This window comes from Artemia franciscana, chromosome 20 (genome assembly GCF_032884065.1).
Source record: "Artemia franciscana chromosome 20, ASM3288406v1, whole genome shotgun sequence".
In the NCBI taxonomy this organism is placed as follows: domain Eukaryota; kingdom Metazoa; phylum Arthropoda; class Branchiopoda; order Anostraca; family Artemiidae; genus Artemia; species Artemia franciscana.
In genome coordinates this window covers 35,067,153-35,088,424 of record NC_088882.1, presented here as the reverse complement: position 1 = coordinate 35,088,424, position 21,272 = coordinate 35,067,153, and the positions used below count along the sequence as shown (strand labels likewise).

At 36.2% G+C, this 21,272-nt stretch overlaps 1 protein-coding gene across 1 annotated transcript in view; it reads left to right on the top strand.

The window, feature by feature from the left end:
* LOC136040059 (guanylate cyclase 32E-like) overlaps positions 1 to 21,272 on the top strand; it is a 283,260-nt gene that overhangs the window by 173,936 nt on the left and 88,052 nt on the right. The window contains exon 12 of the mRNA XM_065724125.1: positions 2,467 to 2,571. Within this exon, the coding sequence (XP_065580197.1) occupies positions 2,467 to 2,571 (105 nt within the window). The remainder of the gene's footprint in view (positions 1 to 2,466; positions 2,572 to 21,272) is intronic.

Below are 21,272 nucleotides of genomic sequence, written 5' to 3'. Positions count from 1 at the left end.
GGACGTCTTTGAATTTCATGTAGGGTCAAAATATCTGCTTATAATATATGCAAGGGGAAAAAAACTTTAGTTTTTCGATATTGATCACCGTGAATTCTATGATTTCGATGAAGAGTGTAACTGGGTTCTATCTGTAAATTCTCTGTCGCTAACTTCTTTTCAACTTCGGCAACTCGAACTAGTGTGGTATGGGAACTTAAACTTTCTACTTCCCCAACTTCAAAACTTGAGCCATTTCGAACTTAAATGCGGTATGAAGTGTCTGCTGCCCTTTTGAATACTAGATGAGGTTTAAAGACGCTCTCGTCTGATATCCTTTGAATCATCACTCCCACTTGGCCTGGTATCCAAAAAGATGTTTCTCAATATCCCCTTGATCTTTTTAAAACGTACTTAGTCCCAATAAGGTATTTTGGAAAATTTGATGACTTTAAAATTTATCCTAGTGACTACAAATACTTCAAGTATTTACGATTTGCAATCATATCCGATTCCATATCAATTAAATCGTAACTCTTGTCGTAGATCAGAGCCTCAACCTTTTTGTCATTAATTCGTAAATTTCCATCTTCAGCAAGCTATGTCAAGAGTCTTTTACTTTGCTTATGATAGGGTTGAGGTAAGCTTTTGTAAGCTAGGGCACGTACAAGTAAACAATTTTGTTTTATCTGATGCTCAACTACTTCTTTCAGTACATTGCCTTCAGTTAAATTTAGAAAAATTCAGATATTGTATTAACGAATTCCTTATCAGTACTGTGTCTGAGTATAGCTTTCCTTTGCCGTGGTTTTAATTACCTTCGGACTGAAAACAAACGTCTATTTTCATGTAGTTTCTTCACTGTCATGGTGGCGACTAATGACTATTTTTACTATTCACGGGTAGATACGCGGTTATTTCACTATGGAAAATATCCAAGACTGCGCGCCACTATTCATGCATGTTTTGATTCAGATCCAATTGAATGTAACTATAGGGTACATAAGTAGCCTGATTGTATGCCGTGAATAAAAATTTTGGTTCTCCGCGATATATTTTCTTGTTTAAAGTTATAACAGAATTTGAGTCATGAACAACCCTTTAGATAACATAGAAAATGCAATTCAAAGCAAGCGTTCTCATACATTTACTCTGATGAAAGAGATTATGGAGAACAACGGTTACGGTAGTTTTTTTGTGATGAGATCGGACTGTGAGTAACTGTAGCATTTCCTGGGACCATTCTTCAATGGATTCAAATAAAGCGTCCGTATTCAACTACGAGTTTGCTTCAATGATATTAAATACGTCAAGTCCCCGTATGAATTTTGTTTCTGGTGCAATAGTCTTTATTTTGTCATAGAACTCTTGCTATGCACTATAGCAATAATATATATTTTTAGGATTTTCTAATAACATTTGAAAAATAACGTCAATGCAACTACTTTGAAGGATATACTGGCGGCTGCAAACCAACGGGGATTCTTGATGCCCCGGAACCACAAGCGGATTTAAGTGTTAAGATAGTTGCAAAAAATTATAAACCTATTCAATATAAAGCAGAAATGGATCTAGAAACGTAGTTTCTCTTTTTCTCTTCAGCTTAATAGAAGGAGGTGAGTTGATTTCCCTCTAGAAGTATGACATTGACGCCACCTTTCATTGAATGCTTCAAAACAGTTTCAAGATAACTTAATTATTCTTGGGGCAAGTTTAGTAACCCTAACCACAGACAAACAGAATGTTTACCTGTAGAAAAGTCTTGTGGACCAATAATTTTTTAATTTTTTTAGTGGGTTAAAAATTTTTCACAAAAGAACAAACCGTGTGTTTAAATGCAGTTATGTCTATGTTGGAAAATCAAATTTCCTTGTTGTTGCTTAGCACTACTTAACCTGAAGTCTTATTTAACCATGTCTTAAAAGGCAGGTAGATATTGCACTTTATAAACAAGAAAGGTGAAAAAGGTGGCTTTGGGAAACAGGTCATAAAAATGAGCTGAGTGGAAGTGGAGTGCACTTCTAAGACGGAAGATTAAACGGCAATATCTCTTTCTTACCTTGCCATAACTCTTATAGATGTTAAGTTTGATTAGAGATTATATTTATATGGTACCGTGAATGTCTGAAATGAATGAATGTCGACATTCACTGGTGAATGTCCGAAATATATTTTTCTCCTTGGATTTAGTCAGGGTTGCCAATCAACTTTTTTAATTTTATGCAAGGTTTGATGGTAACAGATAAGGTTATGCTTTTGACCCATTTCTGAGATTTATAGCCCAATTTAACCAACCTAACATAGCCTAACTCTAATTTTTTACATCAAAGCTTGTATAAGACTGAAGAAACTGATTCTCAAAGCTAATTGAATTCAAGCAGAGAAAGGGAATTTTGGGCACTCATTGATGAAATGTCGATATTAACCAGATTTCGGACATCTACAGTAACATATATACCTTCCAATATCTTACTTACTTCATTCCAGATGAGAGACTTGCATCATGATAATCTGGTAGCGTTCATTGGGGCATGTGTTGAGCCACCTAACATTTGCACCCTAACTGAATATTGCTCAAGAGGAAGTTTGAAGGTAATGGTTTTATTTATTTCTAATTGTTTTTATCATATTTATCACAGAAAAATTGAAGGATTTTTTGTTAATTTTATGGTTTTCCTTATTAATTTTTTTTAAATTAATTAAGGTAATGATTAGTCTGCACAAATGACCATAACCCTTCATTCTTCAAAATTTCTTTTATTGCATGAATCATATTCATTTCTTTAGACAATTTTTTACTACTTCTGGGAAGCCAACTCATGAAAATTTGGCAGGGGGAATGATTTTTTTATGTTTGTTTTTCATTAAGATCTAAAAAAGATATTTTTCCCAATCTAGGGGGCAAAGTTTTTTGATTTTTCAATGAAAATACTAACAAGCAAATATTTTCAAGATCAAGAAAGACCATATGCCCATATACCATTCCCCCAATAGGTTCATCTGTGTCGACCTTTTAATATATGGTCAAATGCCCGAGTTTTGCTCTTCTTTCGATGATTTTCAGAGGATATTTTTGGTAATTCCTTTGGTAATTTGGCAATTTTCAATACTTATAGGTTAAAATTCTAAGTCTAGATCTATTCCAAATATTTTAATCGCATCAACTACAGGATTAAGAAAGATGCCCTTGGATTGTACTATTTAGTCGGATAAATTTAGAAACAGAGTAAGACTGCTAGTAACTTGCTTTTCAGTCCCATTTCAATATATTGAATATTGAACTAGGTATTCGATTGTAATAAGTCGGATAAATTTAGAAACAGAGTAAGACTGCTGGTAACTTGCTTTTCAGTCCCATTTCAATATATTGAATATTGAACTAGGTATTCGATTGTAATAAGTCGGATAAATTTAGAAACAGAGTAAGACTGCTAGTAACTTGCTTTTCAGTCCCATTTCAATATATTGAATATTGAACTAGGTATTCGATTGTAATAAGTCGGATAAATTTAGAAACAGAGTAAGACTGCTAGTAACTTGCTTTTCAGTCCCATTTCAATATATTGAATATTGAACTAGGTATTCGATTGTAATAAGTCGGATAAATTTAGAAACAGAGTAAGACTGCTAGTAACTTGCTTTTCAGTCCCATTTCAATATATTGAATATTGAACTAGTTAATATCAGTTTTCGATTGTAATAAGCACCCTTGGATTCCAAATACAATTTTTTGATAAGATTTATTAAAATTGAAAGGCTTCTTTATTTTAGAATATGTTGCGTTTTTTTATGAAAGGGAAGGATGAAATTCCCTGTTGACCACTGGAAAGCTGACCTGGCTAGCCTCACGCAATTTGTAAAAAAATAGCTTGCCTTTTTTAATGGAAGACTGAAATCCTTGTAGAGTATATATGCAGTATTGACAGAGAAATGTTGTGTCTTCTAGTTAGAATGAGAAACTTCATCGTATCTAGTATATCTTTCTTGAAAAGCTCTTCATTTTTGGTTTCTCGGATTTAGTAGACAAAATCACATTTTGGTTTCTTCTCATGATCTTTTTCTTCTGTGTTTGCAGGAATAGCTAATTAGAGATAAATCACTCAGTTTTGAAATCAATATGGAGACATCCTGTATATCCATAAGATATGCCAGATAAATTCTTTCAGGGATTAAATAAAAAAAAACTAGTTTTTTTTTAACTGAAAGTAAGGAGCGACATTAAAATTTAAAACGAACAGAAATTACTCCGTATATGAAATGGGTTGTCCCCTCCTCAACGTCTCGCTCTTTACGCTAAAGCTTTCGATTGTTTTAAAAAGTACAATTGTGGGAAAGAGTCAAACTTTAGCGTAAAGAGTGAGGGGTTGCGGAGGGGACAACACATTTCATATACGGAGTAATTTCTGTTCGTTTTAAGTTTTAATGTCGCTCCTTACTTTCAGTAAAAAAGAACTAGTTTTTTTTATTTAATTTCTGAACGTTTTTGAATTAATGCATGTTTGATTTTGGCTCTCCGCACATAAATTATTAAAATGAAATTTGTATATTAATTCTTTTTTTGGCTAAATGGCTTTCTCTTAGTTTTGATCAGACGATTTTAAGAAATAAGGGGTGGGGAAGGAGGCCTAGTTGCCCTCCCACTTTTCGGCTACTTAAAAAGGCAACTAGCACTTTTAATTTTTAACGAACGTTTTATTAGTAAAAAATATGCGTAACTTAAGAATTAACTTACGTAACAAACTTTTATATTCTTATATTTTTATTGTGTTTACGAGGTGGTTTGTACCCTCGTTAATACCTCGCTTTTTAAACTAAATCGCAAGATTTTTCCCAATTCTTTAAGAATGACCACTGAATCAAAAAGGCCGTAGAATAAATAGTTGAAATTACTAAAAATACTTTAGCATAAAGAGCGAGGCATTTATATCCTCCTAAATACCTCGCTCTTTATGCTAAAGTATTTTTAGAACCCCTCATATGTGTAATAATCTCTGTTCGTTTTAAGTTTCAATGCTGCTCCTTACTTTCAATTGAAAAAACTTTTTCATGTTTATTTTTTTCTTTGTTTTTTTTATAGTAATGCTAGAAAATCCTGCGCCCTTTTCATTGAATTTTTCTTCCCCCATGACATATTCCTCCAAGGAAAGATCCTCCCACATAGCCCCTTCCCCTCAACCCCACCCCCAAACCAAAAACATCCCCCTGGAAACATCTGTACACTTCCCACTAACCATTTCTATATGTAAACACTGGTCAAAGTTTGTAACTTACAGCCCCTCCCCAGGGATTGTGGGGGAGTAAGTCATTCCCAAAGACATACTTATTATGGCTTTTGACTATGTGGAACAAAATGGCTATCTCAAAATTTTGATCCGTTGACTTTGGGAAAAAATGAGCGTGGGAGGGGGCCTAGGTGCCCTCCAATTTTTTTGATCACTTGAAAAGGGCACTAGAACTTTTCATTTCCGTTAGAATGAGCCCTCTTGCGACACTCTAGGACCACTTGGTCGATACAATGATCCCTGGGGAAAAGAAAAAAAAACAAAAAACGAACAAACAAATAAACACGCACCCGTGATTTGTCTTCTGGCAAAAAAAAAAACGAAATCCCTCATTTTTGTAGATAGGAGCTTGCAATTTTTGCTATAGGGTTCTCTGATACGCCGAATGCGATTGTGTGATTTTGGTTAAGATTCTATGACTTCTAAGGGATGTTTTCCCCTATTTTCCAAAATAAGGCAAATTTTCTCAGGCTCGTAACTTTTGATGACAAAGACTAAATTTGATGAAACGCTGAATCTGATGGTGTGAGTTTCGGCAAATTTTCTCAGGCTCATAACTTTTGATTCGTAAGATTAAACTTGATTAAACTTATATATTTAGAATCAGCATGAAAATTCGATTCTTTTGATGTATCTCTTAGTATCAAAATTTCGGTTTTTAGAGTTTTGTTTACTATTGAGCCGGGTCGCCCCTTACTACAGTTCGTTACCACGAACTGTTTGATAGATTTTTTTTAGGTTGATTTGTTCAATTAGAAACAATTCAGTAATTGATTTCAGAAATAACAAAAGTAATTGCATCTTCACCCCTCCCCCTCCCCCTGCGTAAGGCCTTATAGCATGTAAACCAGTACAATGAAAAACAGAAGAGGGCAACAGAAAAATAGCTTAAGTAAGATACAAAATTTTTAGACATTTTATTTTAATATATAATATCTGCCATCAACCATTTCCCTCTACGCTGACAACCTTGCTGAACAAGAGCGTTAAGTCAAAAGCAAGTCAAGTTTTAACACTCAAAACTATCCTGAAAATAAAATGCTTTTCATACATTTTGCCTAAAATTATTCGAGTACACCAAAAATATATTTCAAAACTGCGTGTAGGTAACTATAGAAATCGCATAAAAAAAATGACAATGGGCATATTCGAATTAAAGAGGGCCATGGTGCAAGTTGATCTCTTTTTTTGGAGAAGGGGGAAGACCTCCTTCTAGATACCTGATAAAAGCCATTCAAAAATTTTATGTCAAAAATTTTATCTGAAGAAGTTTAGTCAAAAATAGGTGAAAAGAAATGAACTGATGGTATTTTTTTATGAACTGATGGTATTTGAACTGATGGTATTTTTATGAAATGAACTGATGGTATTTTTTTTGTATACACTTTCACTGATCTTTTAAGGTTCTTAAGTTTATTGACTTACTCCTTGTGTAAGTCACTTGAGTAGGTGGTGAGGGTATCTCCTCACCACAAAATTGTGGTGAGGGGATAGGCGTGCAGAAGCTGTACTGGAGAGTTTTCTGTGATGAATCTCCAACTTTAAAATTATATCAGGAACTGAAAATTTTCTATCAAGAATCAAGTTTTTTGTCTAAGGTGGAATATACAGAAGAAATTTGCAAAATTTGAAAAAAACTTTATCCGAATTCTTTTTAAATTACCATTATTAAGAAGGAGGAAAAGACCTGAAGCATAAAGGACAGAATGATCACGGAAAATAGAATAAAGTTTGACCAGCGCACGTCTATTATACTTCTCTCTGTTTGCAACAATCTTTGGATAGTCAATCTGAATCTTTTTACTTATATCACAAACAGTACACTCACAAGCAGTATTTTCCTTAGAAAATATAGGGGTTCCACAAGGGTCTGTATTGGGGTCGTTACTTTTTATGATATATATAAATTACCTCCCCAAATGCATGTCTTCGGACGATGAATTACCAATATTGTTTGCAGACGACACAGCAATTAGTTTGAAGGCTAGCAACGAGGAGGACCTACGAATGGCCCTCGAAACTGTTGCTTTTAATGTAAATTCTTTGTTTCATGCTAATCGACTAATACCTAACCTAGAGAAGTCGGAATTTGTGGTTTTTGGGAGAAGTTTGAGAGCAGTGAAGCGTGTGTCATTTAAAACAATTAGTATTGGAACTTCCTCCATAAAAAGAGTGGATGTATTTAGATATTTAGGTAACTATATTGACTCAACTCTGTCTTTTATGGCGCATATTCATAATATCAAGGCAACAGTGTCCAGGAATCTCGGCTATTTGCATAGAGTAAAGTTCCTGTTTCCTAACCAAATAATGAGAAAATTATATTTTTCATTAGTGGAATGCTATTTTCAATACTGCCCGACCGTTTGGATATTGGCATTCCATTCACATTTATGAAGACTCAAAATTGTCCAAAACAAGGCAATAAGAATCCTGGACCTTTTTTTTACACACTCTAGGAAGACAAAAGAATTATCTGAAACTAAAACATCTTTTTTATTTTTTGATGTTCTTCATTTACAAAACATTTTTCACCTTTATATAGGCATATGGTTTTTAGAAATAAAACATAGGGATAATTTTTTCAATAACATGAAAATCTTGATTGAAAATAAACATAGCCATTTATCAAGAGCAAGGAATAAGTTTCTTTTTCCTTTTATTAAAAACGACAGATCAAGACTAAGTTTAAGATATCAACTTCCTGAGATTGCCAACAAATATAAACTACTTGATTTGATAAGTGAGTCACCATTTCTTTATACATATAAAAAGAAATTGAAAGAGATAGTTCTTTCTGCCTATAGTAGCGGGGACTGAATGTAAGGTGATTAATTTATAAATTAGTTTATAAGTCCAATCCGTGTCTCCATGAGTCGATTTTTTTTTCCGCTTCTTCTTTCTCTCTCTCTTTCTATGTACTCCGTGTGAGTTATTGAGGTGTAATTCCTTCTTCGTTTTCCTCTCTCTATTGCTAAAGGAGACAAAACCAGTTGCCTACCTGTCTCCTTTGTATAAGATTTATTTATATCGTTTCTTGTTTTATAAAGTCAATTCAAAAGTCAAAATCAAAGACGTAAGTTCGAAAGATTGTTAGTTATTACTAAGATACCAAGCCAACGAATACAATCAACAAGATGGATAGTGAAGTTGTTACAGGGAAGGGGAGTAGCAGTAGTACAGTTATAGGGAAGAAACTCACATTTATCTATATTAAGTAAAAAGCCAATATAAGAGAAAGCATCAGAAACTATAGAGATAATTTGGGAAAGACCCTTTTTGGAACGGCTAATCAGAAGCAAGACGTCACCATACGCAAGATAGAAACATCCACAAGACCAGAAAGGTATGTACCTGAAATCTTAGCCAGAACACTAGAAATACAAATCTTCAAAAGCGTAGGGGACAGAACACCGCCCTGGCTAACTCCTCTTCGTACCCTTATAATAGTGTCTGGTGCAGATTCTAACTGAAGAAAAGAATTTGAATACCTAAATCTAAGAAGCATTATAACAGAGAGATAGACCTCAGAATTATACAGAGAAAAAAGAAGCTGTATATGGACCACACTATCAAACGCTTTTGAAAGATCCAAAGCGCAAATATAAAGACCATTTCAAGCTGAATATGGACCACACTATCAAACGCTTTTGAAAGATCCAAAGCGCAAATATAAAGACCATTTCCATTGCAAGAATTATCAACCAGTAAAGAAGACAGAATCCTATGCTCTTCCTGACAACCCATCCCATACCGAAAACCAAATTGATTCTCACCCTAAATAATATTTTTAGTCAAAAAAGGTGGAAGGATATACTCAAAACCTAAAAAGGGGGAAGTCGGTGACTTCCCCTTTTTAAAATTGATGAAACAGCGCCACAAAGAAAACTCTCAGGTACGCATGATGTACATAGACACATTAGAAAAAAGAAGCTAAAAGTGAGATATAAGAGGGGTGCGTCAATCGGCATATGCATCTTCGAAATAACATCCTTATCTCTTGAATCAGATTTTAAACTTTCGACAGCATCAATTGTGGAAGAAAAATATATGGGCACTATATGGCGTTACGAAAGCGTTGTACTAAAGAGGGGGGGGGTAAGAAGGTGAGTATATACAGAATGCATTGAATAGTTAATCACCGAAAAAATCAAAGAACAATGTTTATACCAAGCTGAAGATGAAAAGCCATTACTTGTCACTGTTTCATCATTTAACTTGTCAGAATTAATCACTTTTCTCCAATCTTTCCTACTCACAGGGAAGTCCATACCGCAGTAACGTGCTGACCTCAGATAACGGTTATATTTGGTTTTAGCTTTGCGTTTGAGATCAGCCACACATCCAAAACTTGGCCGACCACATTCATTCCATATCTGGAGCCATAGTTTCGCTTTATTTCTTATCGATTAAACATGGGTCTATTGAACAGATAGGTTTTTGTGTTCTTTTACAAATACGTTGCCGAGTTACGGCAGCTTATTCTGCCCTTTTCATACACATTACAAGTTGGTTATAATAGCATTCAATATCGGCTTTACCATTTGTAGGTACCTGGATATTTGCTTTGCTCTAGTTGCTTTTTTCAAACCACTTTCCGATAGATCAATATTCATTGTAAATGTCGCTGATACTGGCATGTGGTTAGTATCTTGCTCGTTAACATGAACAGAAACAGAAAAAGAGACAATACTAGGCGAGCAAATGATATGGTCAATATCACTTGTACTTCCAGAGTGATGAACACATGAAAAATTGTGGGATTTGGGCCCAGCGCGGTACAATGGAAGACACTCAAAAAGTGAATCACTTCTCCCAGAAGATCAATTAATATCAATAATAAGGTCCCCAATTATTATATAATGTAGAGAGTTTCACAGTACCTGATTCACAAGATTCTTCAGCAGATCATAAGCCTTTGCGAATTTATTTAAGTATCTGATCGAGTATCCTTCAGATGGGGATAAGAGTTTATAAATACGGTACTGCCGACACGTACAGCCCAAAAAAATTTGTCGGAATAGAACAGTACTGGGGAAGGTAGATGAATGTCCCGTTTAAAGACACAGGCTAGTCCACAGGAAGAGCGACCGCCAGTGGCTTTGGCTGGACTCAGGAACGGAGTATGATGCTGACTTTGACGCAAAAAATTCGAACTTGAAGCAGTAAGATGATGCTCCTGGAGACATACCAAATCGTAGGAACAGTATAACTCATCAATAATAAAATCCTTATCTTTGGTGCCACTTATATTAAACGAAATAACTGAGACTGATGCACTCATGGTTGAAAGGTGGAGTTGCAATTTATCCGATTCTTAATAACATGGCAGGAAAAGCTATAGGAAGGGTGTTTCTGGCTGCAGTTTGCGCAGTTGGGATCGGCAATGCTTGGCTCATCTTTTGTTGATATGTGCGACCCTCCACAACGAGCATATTTCGGGAGAACGCTGGGACAGGAGTTCTACAGATGGTCTAGTAATCGACATTTAAAACAGCATTTGGGTAGGTCCTTAAACTCGTAAACAGGAAAAAATTCATAACCCACCCTGAGGTCATGCTTGAAAAACATAGATTGAGCAAAAGAATCCAAAAATTCGATTTTCATAGAATTAGATAGACCCAATCCTTTAGCATCTTTGATACTGTGTTGGCTTCCGAGTACCGTAATGTCAACATCGGTTGGAATATTACGTGATATACCAAAAAACTGCTTGGAAACCACTTTTGTTGTAGTACCGGAGATTACATTCTGGATTGACGACCAGCAGTCCTCCGTAGCAGACTTGTCCATATTGATATACCACTTGTCACTGATGGGCTTTACGCTACGTACTAGTTCATGTCCAGTTATCTGGTCAAGGTTCAAGGTTCTTTTATTATAACCAATATATACAAAATATTAGGTAACTCAAGGCTGAGAGTATAGCTCGAATGCAATTGAGCTACCTTTAAGAAACACTAAATATGCACAAAAATTAAAAATAAATACTTTTCTTAACCAATCTTGGCAGAAATAAATAAAAAACAAATCCCGTGCCGTACGATACCACTTCCATCCTCCGCGCACCATCCTGAGACACAATTAAATTTACAACTTAAAACCAAGTGAGTCATAAGACATCTGGAGGCCTCATGGGCAAACCCCGAAGACCAACCCAATACTTAAAAAAAAAAAAATTCTTCATATTATTTATATTTATAACTTTCAATCAGCACTCTTTTCAACTTCCGTCTTATAGCATCTATGCTTACATTCAAATCAATCTCATTTTTCAATCCTTCCCAATGTAGAGGAATCAAATACCTCAGGCAAAAATGCGACCTCTCTGTAACTACCTTAGGAGTCCGCAAATTATATTTACCACGGGTTTCAACTTGTGAAGATGAAGGAGAAGAAATAAACTTTCCTCATTAATGTAAACTAGGAAAAGCAGAGGTCCTAATATGGATCCCTGGGGAACACCAACCTTATCTGACTGCTGTAAAGAATCAGATCTAACATCATTATATATAAGTATCTGCTGCCTCCCATGAAGATACGATTCAAGTAACCTAAGGCAATTACCACGAATACCAGCATTCGAAAGCTTATACAAAAGAATTTGATGAGAAATGGAATCAAAAGCTTTCTGTATGTCTAAAAATATAGTTGCAGGCGTTTCGCCACGGTCAAGACAATCACTAATATGTTGGACAATATGTTGGACAAAAAAAAGAATAAATTCTGTTATAAAGTGCTCGCTCTACAACATTCGAAAAAGCAGAGAGTATCGATATAGGACGATAATTAGCAGGAAGCCTCGGGTCATCACCTTTATGTAGGGCCACAACTCTTGCTGATTTAAATGTTTAAGGATAGACACCAGTTACAAATGTAAGAATAATAATGTGGCATAACACCGGTGATATAACTGGGAATATTTCTTTGACCAAATTAGTCGTAGATCCATCAAGGGCTTCAGATGAACCATTCTTCATTTTAGATATGATGTGTTTTAGTTCAATTTCAGTGACCGGGGAAAGGAACATGCTTTTATCAGAGGGAGGGGGCATGTGATCTTTAAATAAATCATTATTATTATTATTTGGAGAAACATGAGATGCATTAGCTGTTTTCTCACCGATGCTTACAAAATGAGCATTGAGCAAGTTCACAATTTCCTACTCATCGGTAGAAAAAGTACCATCACCACGTAACATTTCATTCGGAAATGAAGATTTCTGAGACCTTCCCAACAGAGAGTTAATAAGTCTCCAAGTGTGTTTTTGATCCCCAAGAGCTTCTACAAATGATTTTTCAAAATATCTAGCTTTTGCTTTTCGAAATAACTGTGTCAGGACATTTTTATACTTTTTAAACTCTTCTTTATTTTTAGTTGATGGGAATGAAATAGATATTTTAAATAGCTTATTTTTTATTGAAATAGAGTGTAGAAGCCCACGTGAGATCCATGGTTTTTTAGGGAGTGTATATTTTTTTTATTTTAATGCGTCTCAATGGACATGCTTCATCCAAGCACTCGTGGAAATATTTTAAAAACAGAGCCGTAGAAATCTCAGGGCATTCACATTCTAGAATTGCAGTCCATTAATTTAAATACAAAAGGTTCCTCAATTTATCCATTCCTTCTTTATCAATTTTTCGAGTTTAATTAAATTCCAAAAATCTTGGTCTGTGATTAATTCCAATATCCGCAACTACCACACAATGGTCAGAAACATCTGTAAATATAATATGCGAAAGAGTAACGGGGATAGTAGAAAAAATATTATCAATGAGAGTAGCCGTATCTTCCGTAACCCGGGTCGCAGACCTTTATGATGGTAAAAGTGATTGATAGGTTCATGCACAGAAACTCAAGCGATTTTTCATGCAAATGATTAGAAATTCCCGGTCTATTTGTCTGAGCTAACAATAAATTAATAGTAAAATCACCCATTACCAGAACTTGCTCAGAATTCAAATTAGTCACATCTTCAATGAAGCATTCATAAATTCGCAAAAACTCTTGTAACGAAGCCGATGGTGATCGATAAACAACACAAACAAGAACTTTCCTATTATCAATCACACACTCAATGTAAAGGTTCTCAAAAGTCATCTCTTGGTCATGCTTAGATAGTTGCTTCTTCACAACAAATGGAATATCATCCCAAACAAAAAGTCCAACTTCGCCACCCTGTCTATTTTCCCTATTATTATATATAAATTTAAACCCATCACAATTCACGAATTCTGCATTTTCATTACTTAAAAACGTTTCACATAGGCCTAAGATACTTACCCTGTGGTTACAAAAAACTGCGAAACAAACTCGTGGCTACTAGCCAAACTTCTGCAGTTAAAAAGTGCTGATCTTAAGTTCCCATCAATTACAGGTGTTCCTAAATCCCCTTCAAATAAAAAATCAGTAGCAGGAAGGCTAGCTAAATGATCATCATAAACACCTTTAGCAAAAGGGGTAAAATCATAATAAATATTTTTTAGATCAAGCTGATCACCGAGGCGGTTCCCCAAACTTCCCACAGACTCCCCACTACTCACGTGTTATATATAAATTTCATCTTTACCTTATGTCCCAGGCAAGCACGACGGAAAAATGGAAATGGCATCGCACCACTAATCAGGCAAATCGGGTAAAAAAGTGGCAGAGAACAAACAAGACCTTGAAACCAAATTTTTTTCACTAGACCCTTTAACACTAGAAAACTAAAAAAAAGATCATACGCAAAAAACGAGGTTGTAGAACCCAACATGTACACAACACTGTGACAGAAGTGGCAAGAAAATTAATCAAAATTTCTATCACAATACTAATAATAATCACAAAGGGACAGCAATAACTAGTCCATCACTCTTTCCCAGGGTGACGAGGCCGTGGATTTGGATTCAAGCCAAAGCTTCGAGCCCTTTTGTTTAACACGCGTAAACTTTGCGGAATCTGATTCACGTAAATCCTTTGCTTTCGCAAGAAGTTCATTTCGAATAGCGTTTAGCCTGGGGGGAAGATCCGTGCACACAAGAATGCCGCTCCCCTTCAATATACGAACTGAGTTGAGAATCCTCTGAATGTTCTGTTCGTTTACAACCGAGATAAATATAGGTGCCGGACGAGGCCTTCGACTAGTAACGTTAACGGAACCACCGAGCATGCGGTAGCACTTCGTAATCTGAATGGGGTCGCTTATCTCCATTGTAACAGATAAAAAAACTTTCACATTTTCTTCAACTGTTTGAGACGGCCGCTCAGTAGTCACGCCATGAATTAACAAATTCAATTTGCGGTCCTTGACATCACTTTCCAGTACCTGATCACACCTTCATTTTTGATCCTCCAACCCCTTTTCCAGTTGGCCAATTTTTATATCTCGATCGGAGGCATCCTTTTTTAGCGTAGCTATTTCCCCCGTAAGGGACTGAATGGACTTGTTGATGTCTTTTTGAGAACGGATTATAGCATCAAGTTTTTCCGTTAAAATCTTCACTGCTTCATCAAAGTTCTTTTGTGATACTGCCATAATGATTGCAATAAAGCCACTTCCTTATTGATTTAATGCAGCATGTAATCAAGCACAGGTAAACAGTAAATCTCCGGGTGAGCCAAAACCGGTTAGTTATTTCACTTTGCAATGCGACCTAGATTGAATAAATTCCAGTCAAACCAGTCCAATTAGTTTTATCCTTTTTAGACTAAATGATCTTCACACCATGAAGACGAATGAAAGTAATATAATAATGAAAGTATAATATAATATATAGTCTATAGCAGCTTTTCGCTTAAAAGGGTCATATAAGGCGTCCGGCACCTTTGAGACGATAGCGGTTGCATGTGAATCTAGCGCTGAAACGGGCTTGGGTTATTGTGGGAAGCTCAATTCATAATTGTCAAGTTTTGAAGACACTCCCAAAACAGTTTGATGGAGCTCATTAAATTTTGAGAATAGAAAGGTGTAGGCACTGGCAGGGCTATTCCGTAGCCCTGCCAGTTCCGGAACTGTTGTTCCGTGACAAATGCCGGAACAACAGTGTCAGTCTCGCCAGGAGATTTCAATAAAGTAGTTATGTCGCTGAAATGGCTTATTTCCCTTCTGAATAGGGCAATCTTCTTGGCCCGGACAAAGCTGCCACAATAACGTCTTTGTCACCTTGACCGAATTAGAGTCAAAAAAATTCCACTCCGTGCCTTTTAATCACATCATCCTCTGCGGCAATTAGCAAATTGCAATTTGCCCAATTAGTACAAAATTCAGTATCGGCGAATAAACAAGGACAGGATTATTGTCACCACTAGTAATAGGCATCACGCCTGATAGACACCAGATTCATATACCAATTACCGAGGGAAGTGTAGGTTTCTGCTACCTATTCCCCACAGTTTAAGGGAGACACCACTCCCGGCAGGTACTACGGCCCTTGCGACAGAAACATCCCCTCTTCTTCTCGCTTACCGGTTCAAATGATTCAATAATAATAACTAAATAATTCTTTTCTATAGTTCTTAATGCGCAAATAATTCTTTTGATAATCCTCTTATGTAGGTCAAGGTTACACGTCACTTTATCCTTAACCAGTTATTGCGAAACCTTGAATTATAATGAACTAGTTTTCATTCTATGAAAGCTTCTAGCCGAGTGTTGAAATAATTCGCAATTCTTGAGCTAAAATGGGCTTACTGAATTATCAAACAGTTCGTGGTAACGAACTGTAGTAAGGAGCGACCCGGCTCAATAGTAACCAAAACTTTAAAAAATGGAATTTTGGTACCAATAGCTACATCAAAAGAATCGCATTTTAATGCTGATTTTAAATATATAAGTTTAGTCTTACCCATCAAAAGTTACGAGCCTGAGAAAATTTTCGTTATTTTAGGAAATAGGGAGAAACACCCCCTAAAATCTTAGAATCTTAACGAAATAACACCATCAGATTCAGCGTATCAGAGAACCCTACTGTTGAAGTTTCAAGCTCCTATCTACAAAAATGTGGAATTTTATATTTTTGCCAGAAGGCAGATCACGGATGCGTGTTTATTTGTTTGTTTTTTTGTTGTTTTTTCCCAGGGGGTGATCGTATCGACCCAGCTGTCCTAGAATGTTGCGAGAGGGCTCATTCTAACGGAAATGAAAAGTTCTAGTGCCCTTTTTTAAGTGACCAAAAAATTGGAGGGCACCTAGGCCCCTTCCCACGCTAATTATTTTCCCAAAGTCAACGGATCAAAATTCTGAGATAGCCATTTTATTCAGCATTGTCGAAAAACCTTATAACTATGTCTTTTGGGACGACTTACTCCCCCCCTCCTCGTGGGAGGGGTTACAAGTTCAAAACTTTGACCAGTGCTTACATATAGTAATGGTTATTGGGAAGTGTACAGGCGTTTCCTGGAGGATTTTTTGGTTGGAGGCAGGGGTTGAGAAGAGGGGGATATGCTGGGGGGAACTTTCCATCGAGGAATTTGTCATGGGTGAAGAAAGTTTCCATAAAGGGAGCGCAGGATTTACTAGCATTACTTATAAAAAAAAAACAATGAAAAAATAAATATGAAAAGTTTTTTTTTCAACTGGGAGTAAGCAGCAGCATTAAAACTTAAAACGAACAGAAATTATTACCCATATGAGGGGCTCACCTCCTCCTAATACCTCGCTCTTTACGCTATAGTATTTTTAGTAATTTCAACTATTTATTCTGCAGCTTTTGTGACTCGGGGGTCATTCTTAATGAATTGGGACAAAAATTTAAGCTTTAGTGTAAAGAGCGAGGTACTGACGAGGGGGCGAACCCCCTCATATATGTAATAAAAACATGAGAATACAAAAGTTCTTTACGTAAGCTAATTTATAAGTTACGTACATCTTTTACTTATAAAAAGATTCGTAAAAAATTAAAAGTTCTAGTTGCCTTTTTAATTAACCGAAAATCGGAGGGCAACTAGGCTTCCTCCTCCGCTCTTCTTTTCTCAAAATCATTCGATCAAAATTATGAGAAAGCCATTTAGCCAAAAAAAAATATACAAATTTCGTTTTAATTATTCCTCTGCGGAGAGACAAAATCAAAACATGCATTGATTCAAAAACGTTCAGAAATTAAATTAAAAAAAACAAGTTTTTTTAAATGAAAGTGAGGTTAAAACGAACAGAAATTACTCCGTATATGAAAGGGGCTTTTCCTTCTCAACCCCCCGCTCTTTACGCTAAAGTTTTTTACTGTTTTAAAATGGAGAGTTAAGAGAAAGAGTCAAACTTTAGCGTAAAGAGCGGGGGGTTGAGAAGGAAAAACCCCTTTCATATACGGAGTAATTTCTGTCCGTTTTAAGTTTTAATGTCGCTCCTTACTTTCATTTAAAAAAACTTGTTGTTTTTATTTAATTAAGTTCACAAAATATCCTATTTAATCCAGGTGTGTTCACTTTGAACTCAGAATCAATACTGACCTATGTTTTTGCTTAGGTTTTTTGCTATCTAAGAGTAATATGCACAAACAAATTTGTGTGATTATCGTTGTATTTCACCAATATAATCACACAAGTAAAATAAGCACAAATTTAATTCTAGTTGTGCAAATCTCTTAGGTTTTATGTCGTGTGCCTAGCACTGTACGCACAAATTAGTACTACGGAGAGGGCGTACTTTGGAGGGGGAATTTGGTAACACAGTAAAAAAAAGTTATTACTATTATTATTTATTTCTAACCCACACTACATACTAGTATAATATGTGGAGTAACGCATAGAAGAAATATACAAAAATAAAAATGTAAATTTGAGTACGAAATACTGATATCGCAATATATATATAAAAAAATATAAAATCAAAAAGAAAGAAACATAAAAGGAGGAAGAAAGAAAAGGAAAAACGCATCACTAAAGAAGCCACTTAGGCAAAGATAAGGACCGTAATTGTAAGCACATAAATGCAAATGATAAGAACATAAACGAGGGGCTACCGAGGAAATTATAAGCATCATGATTCTTTTTGGTGGAGGTGGACTAGAAACCGCTCCTCATCTCCGTGCAATTTCCTGTAAGGCTTCATGAGCGGCGACCACCTAAAGGAGACTAGTAGGTTAGGATCCCCTTTCACTGCAGAGATATTTTGGGCTTGTGGGGTTAACCTAATTAAAGCTTTAATTAGTGTGGTCCTTGGTGCTATCATTATCGAAGCAGAAGCAAAATTGAAACAAACAAACCATTCTGCCAAAATAAATAAAACACTATTCACAAAACAGATTCGGAAAGAGTTCTCTTCCTAGCCCTTAACGCAGCTAGTTCATTAACCTGATTTTTACTAATACAATCACAGCCAAGGTACCCGTAATGAAAATTTGTTTTGGAAATGGGACACATCACAGTCCCACAAAGGGACAATAGTCAGGGTGCTGAACTATTGATTAGTTACCTAATAGAGTATCAAAGCATAGCAAAGGTATATAAATTCGTTTTTGCGCATACGCAAAGGAGGAACCAAGAATTAAGGTGCAAAACATACTTTGTCCCGTTTTTATGGCACTTGGTATTTAGCAAGTGACATATAGCGATCGCAATTTCTGTCAGTTAGGTTTTGCTAGTTCGGGCACTTCTAGATAAGCTAGGACGATGAAATTTGTCAGGCGTATCAGGGACCAGACCAGATTAAATAAGAAATAGTAGCATTCCCGATTTGACCATCTGGGGGGGGGTTAATTCGAAAAAATGAGGTATTTTTAATGTACGAGAGGGTGATCGGATCTTAATGGAATTTGATATTTCGAAGGATATCGTGTCTCAGAGCTCTTATTTTAAATCCCGATTGGATTCGGAGACATTGAGGGAAGTTGCAGGGGGAAACCTGAAATCTTGGAAAACGCTTAGAGTGGAGAGATCGGGACGAAACTTGGTGGGAAAATTAAGCAAAAGTCTTAGATATGTGATTGAACTAACCGAAACTATCTGCTCTCTTTGGGGTAGCTGAAGGGGGGGGGGGTAATTCAGAAAAATTAGAAAAAATGGGGCATTTTTAACTTACGAACGAGTGATCGGATCTTATTGAAATTTGATATTTAGAAGTACCTCGTAACTCAGAACTCTTATTATAAATCTCGAACAGGTCCAGTGTCATTGGAGTGAGATTGGGGAAAAGGAAATCTTCGAAAACGCGTAGAGTGGAGAAATCAAATGAAACTTGGTGGGAAGAATAAGTACAAGTCCTATATACGTGATTGACATAACCATACCAATTCAGCTCTATTCGGGGGAGTTGGAGAGGGGGACGTAATTCGGTAATTCGGAAAAATAAAAAAATAAAATAAAAAATGAGGTATTTTTAACTTACGAACGGGTAATTGGATCCTAATGAAATTTGATATTTAGAAGAATCTCGAGTATCAGAGCTCTTATTTTAAATCCCGACGTGATCCAGAGACATTGGAGGAGTTCGAGGGGAAACCATAGATATCGGAAAACGCTTAGAGTGTAGAGACCAGGATGAAACTTGGTGGGAAGAATAAGCATATTCCTAGATACATTATTGACATACCCGGACCAGATCTTCTCTCTTTGGGGGAGTTGGGGAGATTTGCTAGTTTGGGCACGTCCAGGTAAGCTAGGACGATGAAAGTTGTCACGCGTATCACGGACCAGACCAGATTAAATTAGAAATAGTTTCTTTTCCGAACGACTATCTGGAAGGGGGCGAGTGAACACGATACTTGAAAAGAATTTTATTGGCCGATAAAACAAATGATTGTCCTTCTTAAGTATGGCTTGTGGTCTTGGGGTGTGATTTTCGCTTCGGGAACGAGAGGTCTCAGGTTCAAATTCCGGACCAACACATTTTTTACATGAAGACGATCCGAAACTGGATACGTGAGCAATATAGCGATCACTGAAAGCTAATAGGCGCATTAGGGATCCGACCAGATTAAATTTTAAATAGTCGCTTCCCCGATTTGACCACTTGGGGGGAGTGGAAGGACGGTTAATTCGGAAAAATTAGAAAAAATGAGGCATTTTTAACTTACAAACGTGTTATCGGATCTTAATGAAATTTGATATATAGAAGGACCTCGTGTCTCAGAGTCCTTATTTTAATTTTGACCGGATCCATTAATACTGGGGGAAATTGGTGGGGAAACGGGAAATCTTGGAAAACGCTTAGAGTGGAAAGATCGTAATGAAACTTGGTGGGAAGAAGCTTTTGGCTCTTCCGACCTCATCACAAGTGCCGTATGGGCTCTTGGCTCATGTTTTTACGGAGAACGCTCGTTACTGTATAGATACCTATGCAGTGAATATAGTAAATACATCTGATTCTACCAGTTGTGTATAAAACTTACCCTATGTGTGTATTCTCCCAAACCTCCATATAAAAGGCATTATTATATAGTATATTTGTCGGCTATAATTGTTTCTCGCCTATGAAATGACTATGGTCGTTTAAAATTTAACTGCTCAAATTTGAATAAAGTGAATAATAAATAGAAATACTGGTTTTTGAGTCTTTGTATTGTTATTAGAAGAAAAGAAACTATCTTTTTCAAGCGAAAGAAAGGAGCATTATTAAAACTTAAAATCGACAGAAATCACTCCCTGTTCCCTATATGAAGGGGGCTATTCCTTCCTCAACCACTGCTCGTTACTCTAAGGTCTTAAAGTTCCTTAAAAATACTTCTCATCCAAATTCAACGACTCTTGTCTGGGACAAATATTTATTAAAAAATTTTGAAAAAAACTCAAACTTTATCGCAAAGAGCGAGAACAGAGGAAGGCTCCCCCCCCCACGTATAGGAAATAATTTTTGTTCGTTTTAAGTTGTAGTGTTACTCCTTAATTTAAGTTGGAAAAAGTAATTTTCCATATGATCTCTGACTTTTTTTACATTACCCCGGGAAATCCCCTCATCTCTAGCTCAAAATTTCCCTGGAGGATTTCCCTCGCTCACCTAAAAACTTTCCTCCCCGCTGGAAACTATACCCATTAGACCCCCCACCCCAATACAATTTTTCCCTGGCAAATTTCCAACAAATACTATTTGTATA